The sequence below is a fragment of the Astyanax mexicanus genome, chromosome 7, assembly GCF_023375975.1.
Source record: "Astyanax mexicanus isolate ESR-SI-001 chromosome 7, AstMex3_surface, whole genome shotgun sequence".
In the NCBI taxonomy this organism is placed as follows: Eukaryota; Metazoa; Chordata; class Actinopteri; order Characiformes; family Acestrorhamphidae; genus Astyanax; species Astyanax mexicanus.
Window position 1 is genome coordinate 13,776,837 of NC_064414.1, and position 16,624 is coordinate 13,793,460.

The window sequence follows — 16,624 nt, forward strand, 5'->3', positions numbered from 1 at the left end:
CTAAGTATGCTTCAAATATTTCGAAAAAACAAACTTTTGCCATCTTTTGCCAAAGATGAACGGCACCTACTAAGTTATAATACACTTGTAGGGGAAGTCCTGGTGTCTTAATTCAGAGGCAGCTTTCTTTAAACATGTTTGCCGAAGGCTTCAGCTCTGTCTCTGGACGGTCGTGAGCCAAGGTGGTTAAGGCCATGAATATTAATTAATGGGTTGAGGTAGACACGGTGCTTTTCCTGATCGACTTGTTTTTCAGCCTGTTATGGCTGCATTGCTTACAAAATTCCAACCAAAATGATCAGAAGGGTCTACGCCTCATTTTCTGATTGTGTCACAGCACCACTTGGCCGATCAAAACTTTTAAATCAAAACACGCCATACCTACTAACGGTCATACACTACGCAGACAACCATACAAGAGCGACCAAAACAGGACAGACATATCCCGGACCAGCTTCTACATGTTATGTTCCCACTACTTAATACGCCATGGTCTAGGGGTGTAGAGCGAAACCAGTAACATTATTAAGATATGGATCGCTTAAGGTGGAACTTGAAACTGGTATCTAAGGAGTGAATTGACTGAAGAGCAGGCAGCTTAAAGCAGAACAAGTCATTTTGATTTATTTAGGCTTTTCTTTGCTTTACACTTATGCAACAACAAACAGGGGAAACATCAGAGACAGACATGATTTGGATTAACCTCACCTCAGAAAGAGAAGATGAACGGTACCAAAGAAAAGAACAGAACAGAACAAAATCACACTAAGCTCTTTTAAGACACTAGCCTAACTCCCCAAAGGAAAAGGAATAAACAAACAAAAACCTATCTAGCTACACTAGTCTAATAAAACAAAAATACATATGTTGGTACCCGCCCTTTTAATCTAATGTGTTTATACAATGAATTACCTACGTGGTGGAATGTAGGTGCGCGCCATTGGCGTAGGAACCGGGGGGGATGGGTGGGACATGTCCCCCCCAATATCAAACCCGCTCCTACGCCCTTGGTGCGCGCACAGTCTAACCTGTTCTCAATCTGAGGGGGAGAAAGATATAAAATTCAGGACTGAACAAAAACAGAGCTTGTGAATAAAGCACTACTTCCTTAACACAGAAAAGCAAGATCTCGACTAGTTTCTGACAAAAGCAGTAAGAAAAGTGCTTAACGGCCACAATAAAACAGAGTGCAACCACAATAAAAACTGAGCGTGCAAACGAGTGGTCAGTATGTGTGCCGGCAGGCTGCCGCGCAGCTCCTTCATGCAGCTTTTATACTGAAAGCCCCGCCTCAGTCTCCGCTCAATTGGTTAGATGGCAGCATGCTCAATGATGATTGACAGGATGTGCCACCTATAGAGAGAGAGACAGGGAGAGAGAGAGAGAGAGAGAGAGAGCAAGCTTGCGAGAGAGAGAAAGAGAGAGCAAACATGCAGACACGTAACAAGTACATTTTACTTATATCTTGCATAACATCATAACATGTTCATAATGTCTCTGAATACATTTAACCCTTGTGTTGAGGCAACAAAGTACAAGATGGCTGCATCCCAATTTTGCACTACACACTATATATAAAGATACTATACATACATACTATATATAAAGTATAAATATCGATTATGTACTAGGGATGTCAATCAATTAAAAAAGGTCTCATTTCATCATTTTTCATTCCTTTTAAAATGTCTGTTGTGGTCTCTGGTATCAATGAATGCTCTGTGAGCTGTTTTTTGTAAAAAAAAAAAAAAAAAAAAAAAAAAAGTGAACATTGCCCCTTACATATTTCTTTTGTTTCTGAATGTCAAACAAACTTTAAATCAGACAAATATAATATGACTAAATATAAAAAGCACTTTTTAAATGATAATTTTATTAAAGGAAAAATAGTAATTCAAACCAATCTAGCCCTGTCTGTGTTTGCCCCCTAAAACTAATGACTTGGTTTTGTCACCCTTAGTGGCAACAACTGCATTCATGCTTTACTGATAACTGGCAGTGAGTCCTTCACATTTTTGTGGAGAAATTTTGTTTCACTCTTCTTAACAGAATTGTTTTAATTCAGCCATATTGGAGGGTTTTCCAGCCTGAATCTCCTGTTTAATATCATCCACAGCATCTTAATCAGACTTTGACTAGGCCACTCCAAAACCATTGTTATTATTTTTTTAAGCCATTCAGAGGTGGACTTGTTTGTGTGCTTTGAATCATTGTCCTGCTGCAGAACCTAAGTACATCTGAGCTTGAGGTCATGAACAGATGACCGGATATTCTCCATGTTGTTTTTATTACGAAGTGTTTTTAGCCTTGAAATTCTCCTATGGAGACCATTTTTGAACATTCTCTTTCTTATTATTGAATCGTTGACACTGACCTTAACTGAGGGAAGTGAGACCTGCAGTTCTTTAAATGTTGTTCTTGGTTGTTTTGGGACCTCCTGGATGAGTTGTTCATGTCCTTTTGGAGTAATTTTGGTCGGTTGGTTTCTACTGGGAAGGTTCACAAATGTACCATGTTTTCTCCATTAGTGAATAATAGTGAATCATAGTGGTTCACTGGAGTCTTAAAGCTTTAGAAGTTACTTTGTAACCTGTTCCAGACTGATAGATGATTAGTGACTTCGTTTTCTTATTTGTATTTAAGTTTCTTCAGATTGGGGGAGTATGTGTTGATTTTTTAAATCTTTTATCTGCTTCATGTTGTTGATGTTGTTGATTCAGTAAGTTATGGGGGGTAAACACTTTTGTTTACATAGGGCCAGACTGGTTTGGATAGTTTTTTTCTCTTAATGAATGAAATCATCATGTAAAAAAGTGCTTTTTATATTTACTCAGGAAATATTTGACGGATATTAAAGTTTGTTTGATAATCTGAAAAATGTAAGTATGACAAAAATGAAAAATAAAAAGAAATCTGTAAAGGGGTAAATACTTTTTCACACCACTGTATCTAAATTTTACTTCGTTGGTAGTGTTACATAGACAAATTCTAACCATTTGTTTCTTAGCCAAGGTGGGTGAGACCTTAAATATTAATTTATGGGTTGATGCAGACACGGTGCTTTTCCTGATCGACTCATTTTTCTAAATGTTTCCTTTTACTAGCAGAAAATGGAAGTTGAGGAAGTTTCATGTGCAGCATCATATACAACTCAAAGAGACCTACTGTATTTCACAAAGAACAAGAAAAAGTGGATTTTAGCTGAAGGAAATATTTAATAATTACAACTTTTAATGAGGGATATTTAAAATGTCAAGTAAAATAATGTAAAAGAAGCAAAGTGGAATTTTATGCAGATTTAAATGTTTAATTGTATAGTTTTAACTTTAAACACAGATTGTCCTTTGTGAACAATGTTCAGGTCATCAATTGCAAAGTATTATGTATAAAGAAGTTCTCCTCAGTTACTGACACACACCAGTATTTTTATTTCTGGTTAAAGCTAATATTCAGCCAATTACAGACATTAGTTCATTTTACTGATAGAAGCTTTCATTTAATCAGTTACTGACTCACCAGTTTATTATTCTGGTAGAAGATTTCATTCCGCTAGTTACATTTTTCGCATGTTTATCTACAACAAAAGGCAGCAATTTAGAGTAGTCAGTGTCTGGCTTTTATAGATTCACTGTGCTCTGTGAATGCTGTTGTGCTCACAACATTAATGTCTATATATCTGTTAACAAAAGTGAGAGCACACCTCACTGCAAGACCTCTTTGCGACTTTCCAGTGGTTAATATTACCCAGTAAGCGTGGATAGAAGGGGTTAAATGTAAAGGGACCATGGCTTTCAGAGCTTTAGAAGGATTTAAATACTTAGTTTCAGTCATAAATTGAGTTTACTTCAATTATTACATGAGCCGTAAGTGGAAACACTATGAGAAAATGCCATGAGGGTTCATGATTTGAACTATGTCCATGATTTTGAATGCTTCTGAACTGTCTTTTACTCAGTGCTGTTTTAATGTCTTTAAGAGATTAACACCTGCTACAATCAGTCTGGCAGTCTGTGCTATTCTGCAAGGAGTCCTGGAGCTGATGGCAAATTATATACAGTACAAAAATATATGTGTAGAATACTGAGTTTTATACATTTCTTTCTAATCATACATATTTAACCTAATGAAGTATAGAAACAGATTACTTTGAATAGTTCAGAAAACAGAATCTTTACACTACTCTATCCAACATGGACTCTTCTTATTATTATACTCTGAAATTTACTTGGGAGAAAGACCTGGGATTGACGTTTGAAGATAAAGTCTGGTCAGATATTTGTTCTTTCCTAAATGTACTTCAATTAGTCTTCCATAAGATGTATCTTACCCCAGTTCGACTGTACATGATATTCCTTAATAATTCAAACGTGAAATGGGCATGGTTCTACATGTTTTTCACATATTTTATTTGATTTCGCCAGAAAGTGTATTCTATTATTATGGTCAAAAACATGGACATTCCTTCCAAAAAGATGCAGTTAAAGCAGAATGACAAATGGTTACCTTTGGAAAAACTAACCTATGAGCTGCACCACGGGCCTCATGTACTAAGACTTGCGTGAACTTCCTACTAAAATGTTCCGTACGCTCAGAACTGAAAAGTTCCGTACGCACAAAAAAGTAGCACAATAACTAATAATTACCCATGTTTTAAATGTATTATTTTAGGATGGATAATAAATGCTTTCATTTAAATGCTTTAAATGAATTGCTTACCAAGAAGCTACACGTGATGCATTCAGCTTGTTTTCTTATCCTCCTATGCTCTTGGAAATCTGAAACGGCTTATAAGCCAGTCATCATCATGGGCCAAAAAAATCATAATGGTCACGGAAAATGTGCTCTCAGTAAATTTGGCCATTATCAATATTTTCCAATAATGCCAACGCTGCATCTCTAACAACTCCAGCGCAACATTTTATGCATGTTTATATAATCTAGGCTAAGTGGAAACATGTTAAATGATTATTTCAGTAATCCAATGAAATTGTCTGATTAATTTACTTTATTTTACCCAATAGTGCTTACTACAATGAGTGCATAAAGGATATGTTAATAGTTGTAATTTCAATGCATCGCCTCTAAGTGTCGCCAAATGACAAAAACACAATACATACGTACAAAAAAAAAAAGGCGTACGCCCGAAACGAAAGTGCCGTGGGGGAACACACTTTCTCATGTTCAAGTCAAATTTAGTACATCTGACCGTGAGCGTGAAAATATGTACGCAGTGTTTTTGTGCGTACGCACCTTTAGTACATGAAGCCTCAGAACTCTACAAGATTGACCAGAATTTGGTCCCCTCCCAAATTGTATCTGGAAAAGGCTAACTGAGTTTCCTTCTAGATATTTACCTCTACATATTATGATGTTACGTCCTTTCTGTGTATAGACTTGGCAATCGGAAGAAATTATGTTGGACTTCGTACATTTTCATTTTGTTATATTGTTGTACATAATGGAAAACCCAATAAAAAGATACATTTTAAAAATGTCTGTTTACTCTTAACAGCAGCAGAAAGTGAATGGTTATAACAGAAACAAGTTTTATTAAAATGTTCAACAGCAATTTTAATACAATTACCAAATGCTGAAGCAGACAGCTTAGTTGAAAAGAGAGCTGCTTCTTTCATTGTGTTTAAAAAATGCTAAGAAAACAAACAATAATATCACTAAATCAAACAATATTTGAAAAGTCAAAATACATCTGAACCTAATTCTTAATTTGACATTCCAAGCTAACATGCACAAACTATATAAGAACAAACTACCAACACAGGCAAGATCTGAGAGGCAAAAGGCCTCGCTCAGTCTTCACGCCACTTCCTCATCCTGCTCCATCACTGCCGTCCTGCTGGAGAAAACATCAGCTAGCATGTGTTTGGGAATCTCTGACCCTCGCACTCTGAGCATGTAACAGGCATCCTCCACTTTACCGAGGCTCTGACGAAGAGTATGCAGCTTCTTAGAGACTTCATAAGGACCAACATTACCTAAATAAGCGAACCCATCGTGAATGTCCCGCAGAAAGTTGCTGAGCTCAAAAGGAGTTTCCATATCACCGTTTCCAACACTGCTGATGCACATACGCATCAGCTCACCTGTCAGATCAGCCACACCCAGCAAGTAGTCAGTGGATGTCACCTGGAAGGTCAACACACATGCTCCTTGAATCTCACCGGGTGCCTGACATGAAGAGAAGGTAAATAATGCCTGTTAACTGTAACAAATATTACAGACAAAAGAGAGACCTGATAAGGAAATGTCTAATATCAGATTTCATATCTACACTCACCATATATTCACCATATATTGTATTGTTTTGTTTGTGATACATTATCAATACCTACCAACATTTGAAACATTTATTGAAACATAGACCATACTCTATATGGTGTTGCTGATCAAATGAATAAATAAAGTAAATCCATATTTCCTAATATTTGCCTATTTAGAAGTTTTTTTTTTATTCTCTTTAGTAACAGGTACCGTAAAGTATAGTCGATAATTGTCTTCTGATGTATTGAGTATCATAGAATCACAGTATTGTGCTATTGTTATCTATTGTGATTTTCACAGTGATATTTGTTTGGTTGTATTTTCCAACTGTATACAAACACAATATCCAAATATGGCCTATTGTCTTGCAATCATATGACAAAGAAGATTAATGGCCACTTCAATTAAAGCCAACAATCAATAATCTACAAACCAATACAATCAGAGAAATGGCAGAAAAGAACCAAATCAACAATTTGGTACATGCTTTACCTTTATTACCACAGTCTCGTCTTTGATGAAAACAAGAGCAGCATTGATCTCCTCCAGACTGAGCAGGGTGCGATGCCTGATGAAGTGATGGAAGGACACAGCCTCTACATACTCCTGAACCCCTTGTACACAAAGAGGAAAAATTGAGGTTGCAAAGGTCTGGTACTGCATAATGTAACACACTCCTTAATTTATTTATACGATCCCACATCATCCTGTAATGCCAGCGCATGTGTGTAAACCTTCCAGATCTCACCAAGATCACAGGCTCTGAGCCACTGAGCATGGCTGCTGTGTTGCAAGCTCACTCTAGCCATAGTATAGTTCAGTATATTTGTCAAGTAAAACTACTCGAGTAATTCAAGTTACTTGATTAAAAAATACCAGTAATTTTCTGTGACTTGAGGAATCGTTTATTTAATTTTAAAACTAAGAGCCCAGACTTCTTTTAATGTGGCACAACACTTTTAAATAAATAAAACACAAAATAGATATCTCCCTTGCACAGGAAAAAGATGGAGGAGGTTTTTTTTTTTGGTTGAGAAGCAGGAATATGGAAGCAACAAGGGAAAAGGAAATATACACATGTACAATCGACAGCAAGAAAAACACAGCGACATCTATTTGGTGCAGCAAGGTCCTGGCCTTCCACAATAGCAGGTGTTTAATGCTGCACCTTAACTTAACTTAATGTATATAATAACATAACGGCCCTGTGGAATAATGATTTTTAGGAATACTGTCTAATGTGTGGCTAGTTTATTACAACTGAGACAAGTTCTAGACTTAATACAGGCTTTATGTAATCAGTAAACACAGCGCTGTGAAGTTTAAGAAGATAAACAATAAATTCATGATAAAGCTAAGCTATAGCTACTTTGGCCGGAATACACGGCCATGAACTTACTGTATTATGTAATTTTGTCTTACTGATGTCAATGAACTAGATATTAGGGGTGGGAATCGTTTACTATCTCACGATTCGATTCGATTCCGATTTTGGGGGCCACGATTCGATTCAAAATCGATTTTTGATTCAAAACGATTTGAATTATAAAAATTTCTGCTTCTGGCTTATGAATCTTATTGAAAAAAAACCCTCCATAATATACACTGGTCCTGGAGCAGGTAATGTGTTACAAAAACAATAGAATGTGCAGGAATGTGGGTCCTCAGTGACAGAGGAATCACTGGGATATCACAATGACGTTAATGAACAATAAATAAATAATAAATAACACTGCTTTATTACCAGGCTACTAGCGGTGGTGTGTAGGTGACGCTGCTGGGCTGATGTGATGATAGCAGTGGAGCGCTAAAGTTCAGGAGCAGCTGCTGATTAACTAGTTAATTTAAGGTCGTTGTATTTCTTCAGAAAGGGGGCAGGAGGTGGAGAAATTAATTCATATGGTCCATTCCTTAATTCCTCTGTGATGAGGAGCTGAAATTAGCTCTGATTAGCTTATTGTATTTTTCCGTTCCGCCTTAAATGCTGCAGCCCGCTGCCACCTGTAGCGTTATTTAAGGTGGAACTGGAAAGTTAGCTAGTTAGCTAGCTAACAGTTACTGAAACTAACTACTAGCGATCTTTTTTATGCTTGTTATGAAGCATTCTGCCATAAAACATTGAAACTACACGTTAATCTAATGTAATATAGTGCTTGTTCTGCCATCTTACCGGTGATTCTCAAACACCTACGCTCTGTGTGTGTCTGGAAGATCTCCGTTTGAAAGGACAAGCGCTATCCCCAGGGTTGCCAGGTCCAACAAAAATACCCAGCCCAAAATCAGTCTAAAACCCGCCCCTCAGAATCGATTTTGGGACATTTTAAATCGATTCTGAATCGTAGTAAATGAGAATCAAGATTCTTATGTGAATCGATTTTTTGGCACACCTCTACTAGATATGAACATCCCCTGTCCAAGAAGGAGAATACACTGACTTGGTGGGAACAGAATGCAGCTTGCTTATCCAACACTGGCAGAACTGGCAGTCTCTGCTGTTCAGAAGATGCACAAAATAAAGCCAATGTTTATGCCTTTTTTATTGATTAATGCCCTATATTTTTGATACTTACAATAAATACTTGTAAAAAATAATTTGACCTAATTTATTAAACTATTAATTATTAAATTATTTATTGTGGTATTTATGTCTATTTTGTGTTTTATTTATTTTTATATTCTAGATTTCTAGATTTTTATTTTTATGATTTTTTTTATGTGTTTGCAATTTGGAAATGTACTTTGTGAATTTAAAAATAAAACCAATTGGTCATTCATTATTAAGTGAAATGTTTTCTCTTGTGTATTTTTAATAGATTTCTAGGCAGGCAAATATGTTTTATACGATTACTTGATTAATCAAAGCGAATTTTCAGTAGAGTACTCTCGTTTACTAAAAGAATCGATAGCTGCAGCCCTAGTCAAGAGAGAAAGCACAGGAATTGTCCAAGTGTTTGCTTTAAGCGGACTCCTCAATAAAATTATATCAATTAGATTAAATTAATATTTGTTCAGTGAAGTTTATGAAAATAACCCATGAAAAGTGTTAGGCCTAGGCAGGTCTGGATTTGGAGTTTGGAGTTTAGTTACTTTCTTGAGTTGAGAGATTGATGTGGGCGTCGAGCAGGTTCTGAATGATTCAGAAATACTAATAATTTTGCTGCTGTTAAAATTCAAATGTTGAATTAAATGTTACTCTTTCAGTAAATCAGCAGGTGACACAGAACCACCCAGTAAAGCATAATCCATTGTAAACATTGTATTCACTTGAAAAATGTACAGTGCTTTCATGATGTGGAGACCAACCTGATGTAAAGGCTTTATGGAACTGGTAGATATCTTCCCCTCTCAGCTCCTCAGCGATCTGACCGATCTTCTGCCTCACACCATCCAGCTTGTTATCAGCCTCATTTAACACCTCTTCCACATTGGGTACACTGTAACATTAAATGTACACTGCTCAAAAAAATAAAAGGGAACATTAAAACAACACATTGTACCTTAAGTCAACCACACTTTTGTGAAATCAACCTGTCCAGATAGGAAGCAACACTGATTGTAAATCAATTTCACCTTCTGTTGTGCAAATGGAACAGACAACAGGTAGAAATGAGAGGCAATTAGCAAGACAACTCCTATAAAGGACTGGGTCTGCAGGTGGTGACCACAAACCATTTCTCTGTTCTCATCCTTTCTGGCTGATGCTTTGGTCACTTATGTCAATTCTCTCACCATAAAGGTAGCATGAGGTGGTGTCTGCAACCCACAGAAGTTGCTCAGGTAGGCACATCAATGTGAGCTGTGGCAAGAAGGTTTGCTGTGTCTGTCAGCACTGTGTCCAGGGTATGGAGCAGATACCAGGAAACAGGCCAGTACCCCAGGAGATAGGTAGTGGGCTGTAGGAGGGCAACAACCCAGCAGCAAGACTGTTAACTCCTCCCATGTGCATGACTCCATGAGGGTGGTATGAAGGCCCGGCGTCCACAGATGGGGGTTGTGCTCACAGTCTAACACCGTGCAGGGGGATTAGCATTTGCCAGATAAAACACCAAGATCGGCAGATTTGCCAATGAGAGCAGGTTCACACTGAGCACATGCCACAGACGTGAGAGAGTCTGGAGACACCTTGGAGATCGTTCTGCTGTTGCAACATCCTCCAGCATGACCGGTTAAGCAGTGGGACAGTAATTGTGTGGGGTGGCATTTCTTTGGGTACCCTCACTGCCGTTAGGTACCGAGATGAGATCCTCAGACCCATTGTGAGACCATATGCTGGTGCGGTTGGCCCTGGGTTCCTTCTGATGCAGGACAATGCTAGACCTCATGTGGCTGGAGTGTGTCAGCAGTTCCTGTAAGATGAAGGCATTGATGCTATGGACTGGCCCACCCGTTCCCCAGGCCTGAGTCCGATTGAGCGCATCTGCACATCATGTCTCATTCCATCCACCAACTCCACACTGCACCACAGACTCCAACACATGGAGGCCACACACTACTGAGCCTCATTTAAACTTGTCTTCAATTTCAATTGAAGTTGGATCAGCCTGTCATTTGATTTTCCACTTTGATTTTGGATATGATGCCAAATCCAGACCTCCATTTTGATTTACATTGATCTTTTTTATGTTATTTTGTTCTCAACGCATTCCACTATGTAATAAATAAACTGGAATATTATATTCATTGAGATCTAGGATCTGTTATTTTAATATTCCCTTTATTCTTTTGAGCAGTGTATTTCAACAAAAAATTCAGAGGTAGCTGCCGAGGACAGCCACTTAGCAACACATTAGCAACCCTTTGAGATACTATTATCAACTGCCTTACAACTAGTAAGCAACCACCTGGGCTACCATAGAAACTACCTAGCAATACATTTGCAACCACCTTGGACACCATAGCAACTGCCTGACCACATCGTAACACCTACCTGAAAACTGCTTAGCTACAATTTAGCAACCATGTGGTATATAATAGCAACCACCTAGCAATGGCTTTGCAACAAATTAGAAACTACTTGGTATATGGCAACTATCCAGCAGTCACTTAGCGAAACCTTACCTACCACCTGGGATACCCTAGAAACCACTTAGCTGGACATTCACAACCATCTTGGAGACCATAGTAACTGGCTAGAAACACATTTGCAACCACCTGGCATACTATAAAACAACCAATTTTGATACCCCAATTCCCTTAACTTAGTAAATATCCCCATATACTAAAGAAACACCTAAGCATCCAACTCCCAGTAACCTCCTGTAATTAATTTATTAATAGACATATATTCCTGCAACACATTGCTAAAAATGTCGGGGCATGTTAAGGCTTCTAATGAGGTAAAAAAAATCTAAATAAAATGTAATTTCATACAATCATGATTTGGAACAAAAGTAGTATCCAGGAAAAGTTGAGTCTTTGTGAAGTAAAGATGTGCAGAGGATCTCCAGTTTGTCACAAATGGGGAATGGGAAGGAATTTCAGTGTGTAAAGAGCACAAGCCTAAGCTGAACACCCGTATCCCCAATCCCTCAGACGCACTGCATCCAAAAACATCATTCAGCAACAGCTGATAGAAATTTCAAACTTTTGTGAAGCATCTCTTGTCCATATGGTTCTAAGACATGTCTGCAGGAAGAATGTGACACAATAACCATTGAAACACGTTATCACTTATACTTAAGTAATAATACACTCGAGGTCCGTGCTGTAATGTGAAAGATTGGCACTGCGGTCATACATCAGCACAGCAGTGCCAATATTACACGTTACAGCATGAAGCTCAAGTGTATTATCAAGCAATAGAACACGAGAGGGAGTGTGTTATCACGAAATAACATCACGGCTTCTGTTTATTTTCCTGTGTGGTGTTGGTTTTAGCTAGCTGGCTGGATTGTGGTTAGGTTAGCGTAGCTTGCTTTAGCTCAGCATTAACTAAGCTTAGCCTAGCCTGGCTGGTTAGCGTTCTGGCAGTATTAACCGAGCGATTTTCGTTCCCTTTTTTCCACTAAAGACGAGCCTGCACTGCGGGCGAGCGTGCCGCGGCTGAGCGCTAGTCTGTACTAAGCTAACGCTGCTGCGGGTGTCCTGTGTATATACGCCGTTACTCGGCAACGCGTCGGCGGAGAGATACAAGTTTAGTGTGAGAAGGCCGTGATGTTATCACGAAATATCATCACGACTACAAAACTTCTCAACCAATCAGAATGTGAGGTCGGAACTAACTGTTGTATAATTGTGATTATACCACAGTTCCATTATCTCTGTTTATTGATAGATTTTGAACTAAACAGGATGAAAAAAACACGATCTGTTTGGTTATAAACACTCTGCGAGTTGAAATAGTTTCAGCTGTTTGGCTGGTAAGCGCTGCATTGTTGCTAGGTTATCTGTATGTGGCGGAGTAATACATGGAGAGCATCAGTTACAGTGCACTCCCGGCTGATATCAGCACTCATAGAACACCTTTCAGCCAATCGCATTGCACTGTGGTCTAATCAGTGCCAAACCATCTTTTATTACCGTGTTGTTAAAAAAAAAAACACTTGTCTTTAGGAAAGTCTTACCTGGTTACTCTGTGTAACAGGAATATTGTCCTCTTGCTCTCAATCGTGATGTCTCGACTTAATTTGACCAAGCGCTCATATTTATCATGCCTGGTGTCAAGTTCTTGTTGAAACACTGTGGTACAAAACAAAAAATAACATTAAAAAGTTTTAATAATTATATATATATATATATATATCTTATACAGTTGAATAATAATTAAGTCATTTTAATATGCACAATATGCATAATATGCATAATGTTTTCAATGCTGCAGTGAACAGGTTACAGAGAAACTATTAATCAGCTATTAATATAAAAATGTATAAGAGTGTAGTTACTCTTTAATACATATTTATGTAACCTACAATCTCCTTAAAAAATAATCTGGCACGTCTCCTAATAAAGCTAAAACAAACATAAAAAAACTATTCACGGCAAGTTTTTTTTCTGTCATTAAAGTAGAAATTCGATGTAAAATGCACTTTTTTTTTATTTTTACAGAAATTGGGGTTAGGCTATCATCACCCATTAAACAACAGAAGAAGAAAAAGAAGCAGCTTTGTGATAAAGTTCATCTCCCTGTCACACAGCAGAATGGGTACAACAGATTAAAGGCGAGACCCACTTGCAGTCGAAGTCCGAAAGACGAATTCTGGCAGGGAGGAAAGTCAACTCACTAAAGTGACAACACCATTAGTTTGTTCATTAGATAACTAATTAATTAGTAAGTTAGTTAATTAAATAGCAAGTTAGTTAATTGGCTAGATAGTAAGTAAGTTAATTATTTAGACAGTTAGTTAATCAGTTACAAAGTAAGTTTGCTAGTTATTAAATTAGTTAATTAGTTACACAGTCAGTCCATTAGTTAAAAAGTTAGCAAGTTACTTTGTTAGTATGTTAGTTCATTAATTAGTAAGACAGTTTATTAGTTTATAAGTTAGTTAATTAGTAAGATAGCTGAACAGTCAGTAGGTAAGTAAGTTAGTTAGTAATTAGTTAGAAAGTTAGTTAGTTATTATTCTTTATTTAACCAGGCAAGACATTAAGAACACTTTCTTATTTACAATGGCAGCCTGACAAGAGGCAGAAAGTCTGACACAACTGACAATTAAAAGAATATCAGGCAGTAGCAGACTTGCGACAACAGCATTTCTCTAGGTGGGGATCATGTTACTGTAAGATGCACTTCGCAGCCTTTACAGCTCGTTCCGTCATACCTTTGGATTGTGAGAAATGAGAGCTTAAAGTAACATGCTGAAAATCGTACTCAGCTGCAAAACATCAATCTGTTCGGCAGGGGATTGAGCACCGTTCTCTGTCGTAACTTTCTTTCTCTGGAGTTCCACAGCGTGTGAAGACACTTTTCAGCTTTTGTATGATAGTGTCTGAAGTTGTCTTTGGCAAACCAAGGATCTGGGCCATCTGGAAAAGTAGTCTACCTTGATCAAGTAATGACTACAGGTGCTGGTCAACGAATTAGAATAATTTGAAATAGTGCAATCATGAAATTCTTTGAATGCATTTTTTCATTCAATCAGGTGTTCACCGCACCTGTCCTACTCGTTAGACTAATCACAGAACTCGTTACCTGGAAAAAAATTTGCTCAGCTGAGCTTTCCAAAAGGCCCATTTAGGCCATTTAACTGTGACACTGTTGTTTTATTGAATTAGAATAATGGAGAAACCGTTTCATTGAATTAGAATAATTATTATTATTAGGGTTCAAGCACCGAAGGTGCGTAGAACCCTATTGTTTTTGCTAAGATTTTTCTTATTATTATTAGGGGTTCGAGCACGTAGTGCTAGAAACCCTATTGTAATTGTTCCGATTATTATTCTTATTCTTTTTCTGCCATAGAAGTGATCGGGCAGAAGAAACCCTAAGGCCTACAGGGCTGAGACTTGGTCATATGGTAGTACTTCTCACCGCTACTCAGATTCAAAAGATGAGCCCGATCGGCCTCAAGGGGGCGCTATGGCGAAGGTCAACGCGTTAGGCCTCGTAACTCCCACGCCCTGATAGCTAGAGCAAAAATTCTTGCATTATATGATTCCTTGGTTAATGGCAAATCAAAAAGGTCAATAGAACCACTAAGCTCCGCCCACTTAGATTTTTTGCTATTTAGCATAATATGCAAAACCTACTTTTGAGAACTTGTCCTAGGGTCATTGACCAATCCTGTCATATTTGGTGTCAAACAACTCAGCAGAGTCCCAACCTCAATAATTATCAAAAAAATTGTGAAATTTGCAAACAATATGGCCGCCATATGCAAATTAATCTTACCGTGGCACACCCAAATTTACTCTAACAGCTGTAACTTTTGAATGCTTAAACCTACACTAATGCCACTTTAGACCTATGATGCCAACATGACTCTGAGGTAGCCCATCAATCTGTGTAGACATACGCCCCCAGGGGGCGGAGCCAAAGCTAAAAATCTGTTTCTCAGGAACCGTACAAGCTATGAAGTTCTCCTTTGGCATGTATCATCTATGGCCTATGTCCTAATGTTTTACCGAAGGAAAATTTGATAAGCAAATTTTTGTGATCGCTATTAGCCAATCAGATTCCAGCCAGATTTTGACAGGCTAAACAATGACCAATCAGGAAGATACTTATACCCTACATGTATATGAGGGCCTTCTATCATCCATTAAAATATGGCTTTGATTGGCCTCAAGGGGGCGCTATAGCAGAAAATCAGTTATATCTAAAGGTACCAGTGGCCTAGGCTTGTAATTCTTTTTGAGTTGTATACTTTGCTGTAGCCTTTACAACTTTGTAATTACATGTGTTTACCAAAAATGCAAAGATTTTCATCAGTGGCCAAAAGAGTAAAAATGGCTCTTTTCGAACTTGTCTTTAAGTCTTCAATCAATCAAAACAAATTTGGTCTTGATGCAATCTTGAGACCCTGTAGGTAAATAATTATCAAAAAAATCTTGACATTTTAATTATTTGAGGCCCATAAACCTTGATCAAACATGTACGTGAAAGCCTTTTCAGAGTTATTTGGCCAAAACTCTGTCAAAGTTTTAAACGTGCCAAAACTGTTGAAGCTACTAATTAACAATGACATTTGAAGCAAATGTGCCAAGTATGAGCCAAATAAGTCTTCAGTAGGCTCTACAGTGAAAAAATAACTATTTTCAATTTATTCTATTTATCGCTATTTTCCAACCTAAATGGACAGAAGACAGGAACCTTTCACCCTATCGACACACAAATTTATAACCATATATAGACTGATAATCTGATCTTGATTGCAAATTTTCAGCCACATCGGACATGTTTTCCCTCTACAACGGCTGGAAAACTACAGCGATTTTGTAGGCCTCAAGCCTGTATTATCGCTTTTTTCAAACCTAAATGGACAGAAGTCAGGAACCTTTGAGCCTATCAACACAGAAATTTACATACATATATAGAATGATATTGTGATCTTGATTGCAAATTTTGAGCCAAATCAGATATTTGTTGCCTCTAATATGGCCAAAGAGCAACAGCCATTTTGTAGGCCACAAGCCTGTATTATCGCTTTTTTCAAGCCTAAATGGACAGAAGTCAGGAACCTTTGACCCTATCAACACACAAATTTACACACATATATATACAGACCACTTGACCATGAGTACCAATTTGGAGCCCAATCGGACTTTTCTTCTCTTTTTAATAAATAGAAACACACTGATAGGGAATGTTCTGTCTTACTTATAGAGTGATACATTTCCAGCAGGTTATATGTGGTCTCTTGCTGCGCTCTGGTGGTCATTTGGTGAAACAGCTACAGTTGAA

General features: G+C 37.7%; 1 protein-coding gene across 1 annotated transcript in view; it reads right to left on the reverse strand.

Annotated features, from left to right (window-relative positions):
• Positions 1 to 1,741: 1,741 nt before the first annotated feature.
• Positions 1,742 to 16,624, reverse strand: part of tsnax (translin-associated factor X) — a 28,975-nt gene continuing 14,092 nt past the window's right edge. The window contains exons 3-6 of the mRNA XM_022663773.2: positions 12,843 to 12,957; positions 9,583 to 9,713; positions 6,772 to 6,893; positions 1,742 to 6,186 (exon numbers count right to left, since the gene is read on the reverse strand). Coding sequence (XP_022519494.1) covers positions 5,815 to 6,186; positions 6,772 to 6,893; positions 9,583 to 9,713; positions 12,843 to 12,957 — 740 coding nt within the window. The 3' untranslated portion in view covers positions 1,742 to 5,814. The remainder of the gene's footprint in view (positions 6,187 to 6,771; positions 6,894 to 9,582; positions 9,714 to 12,842; positions 12,958 to 16,624) is intronic.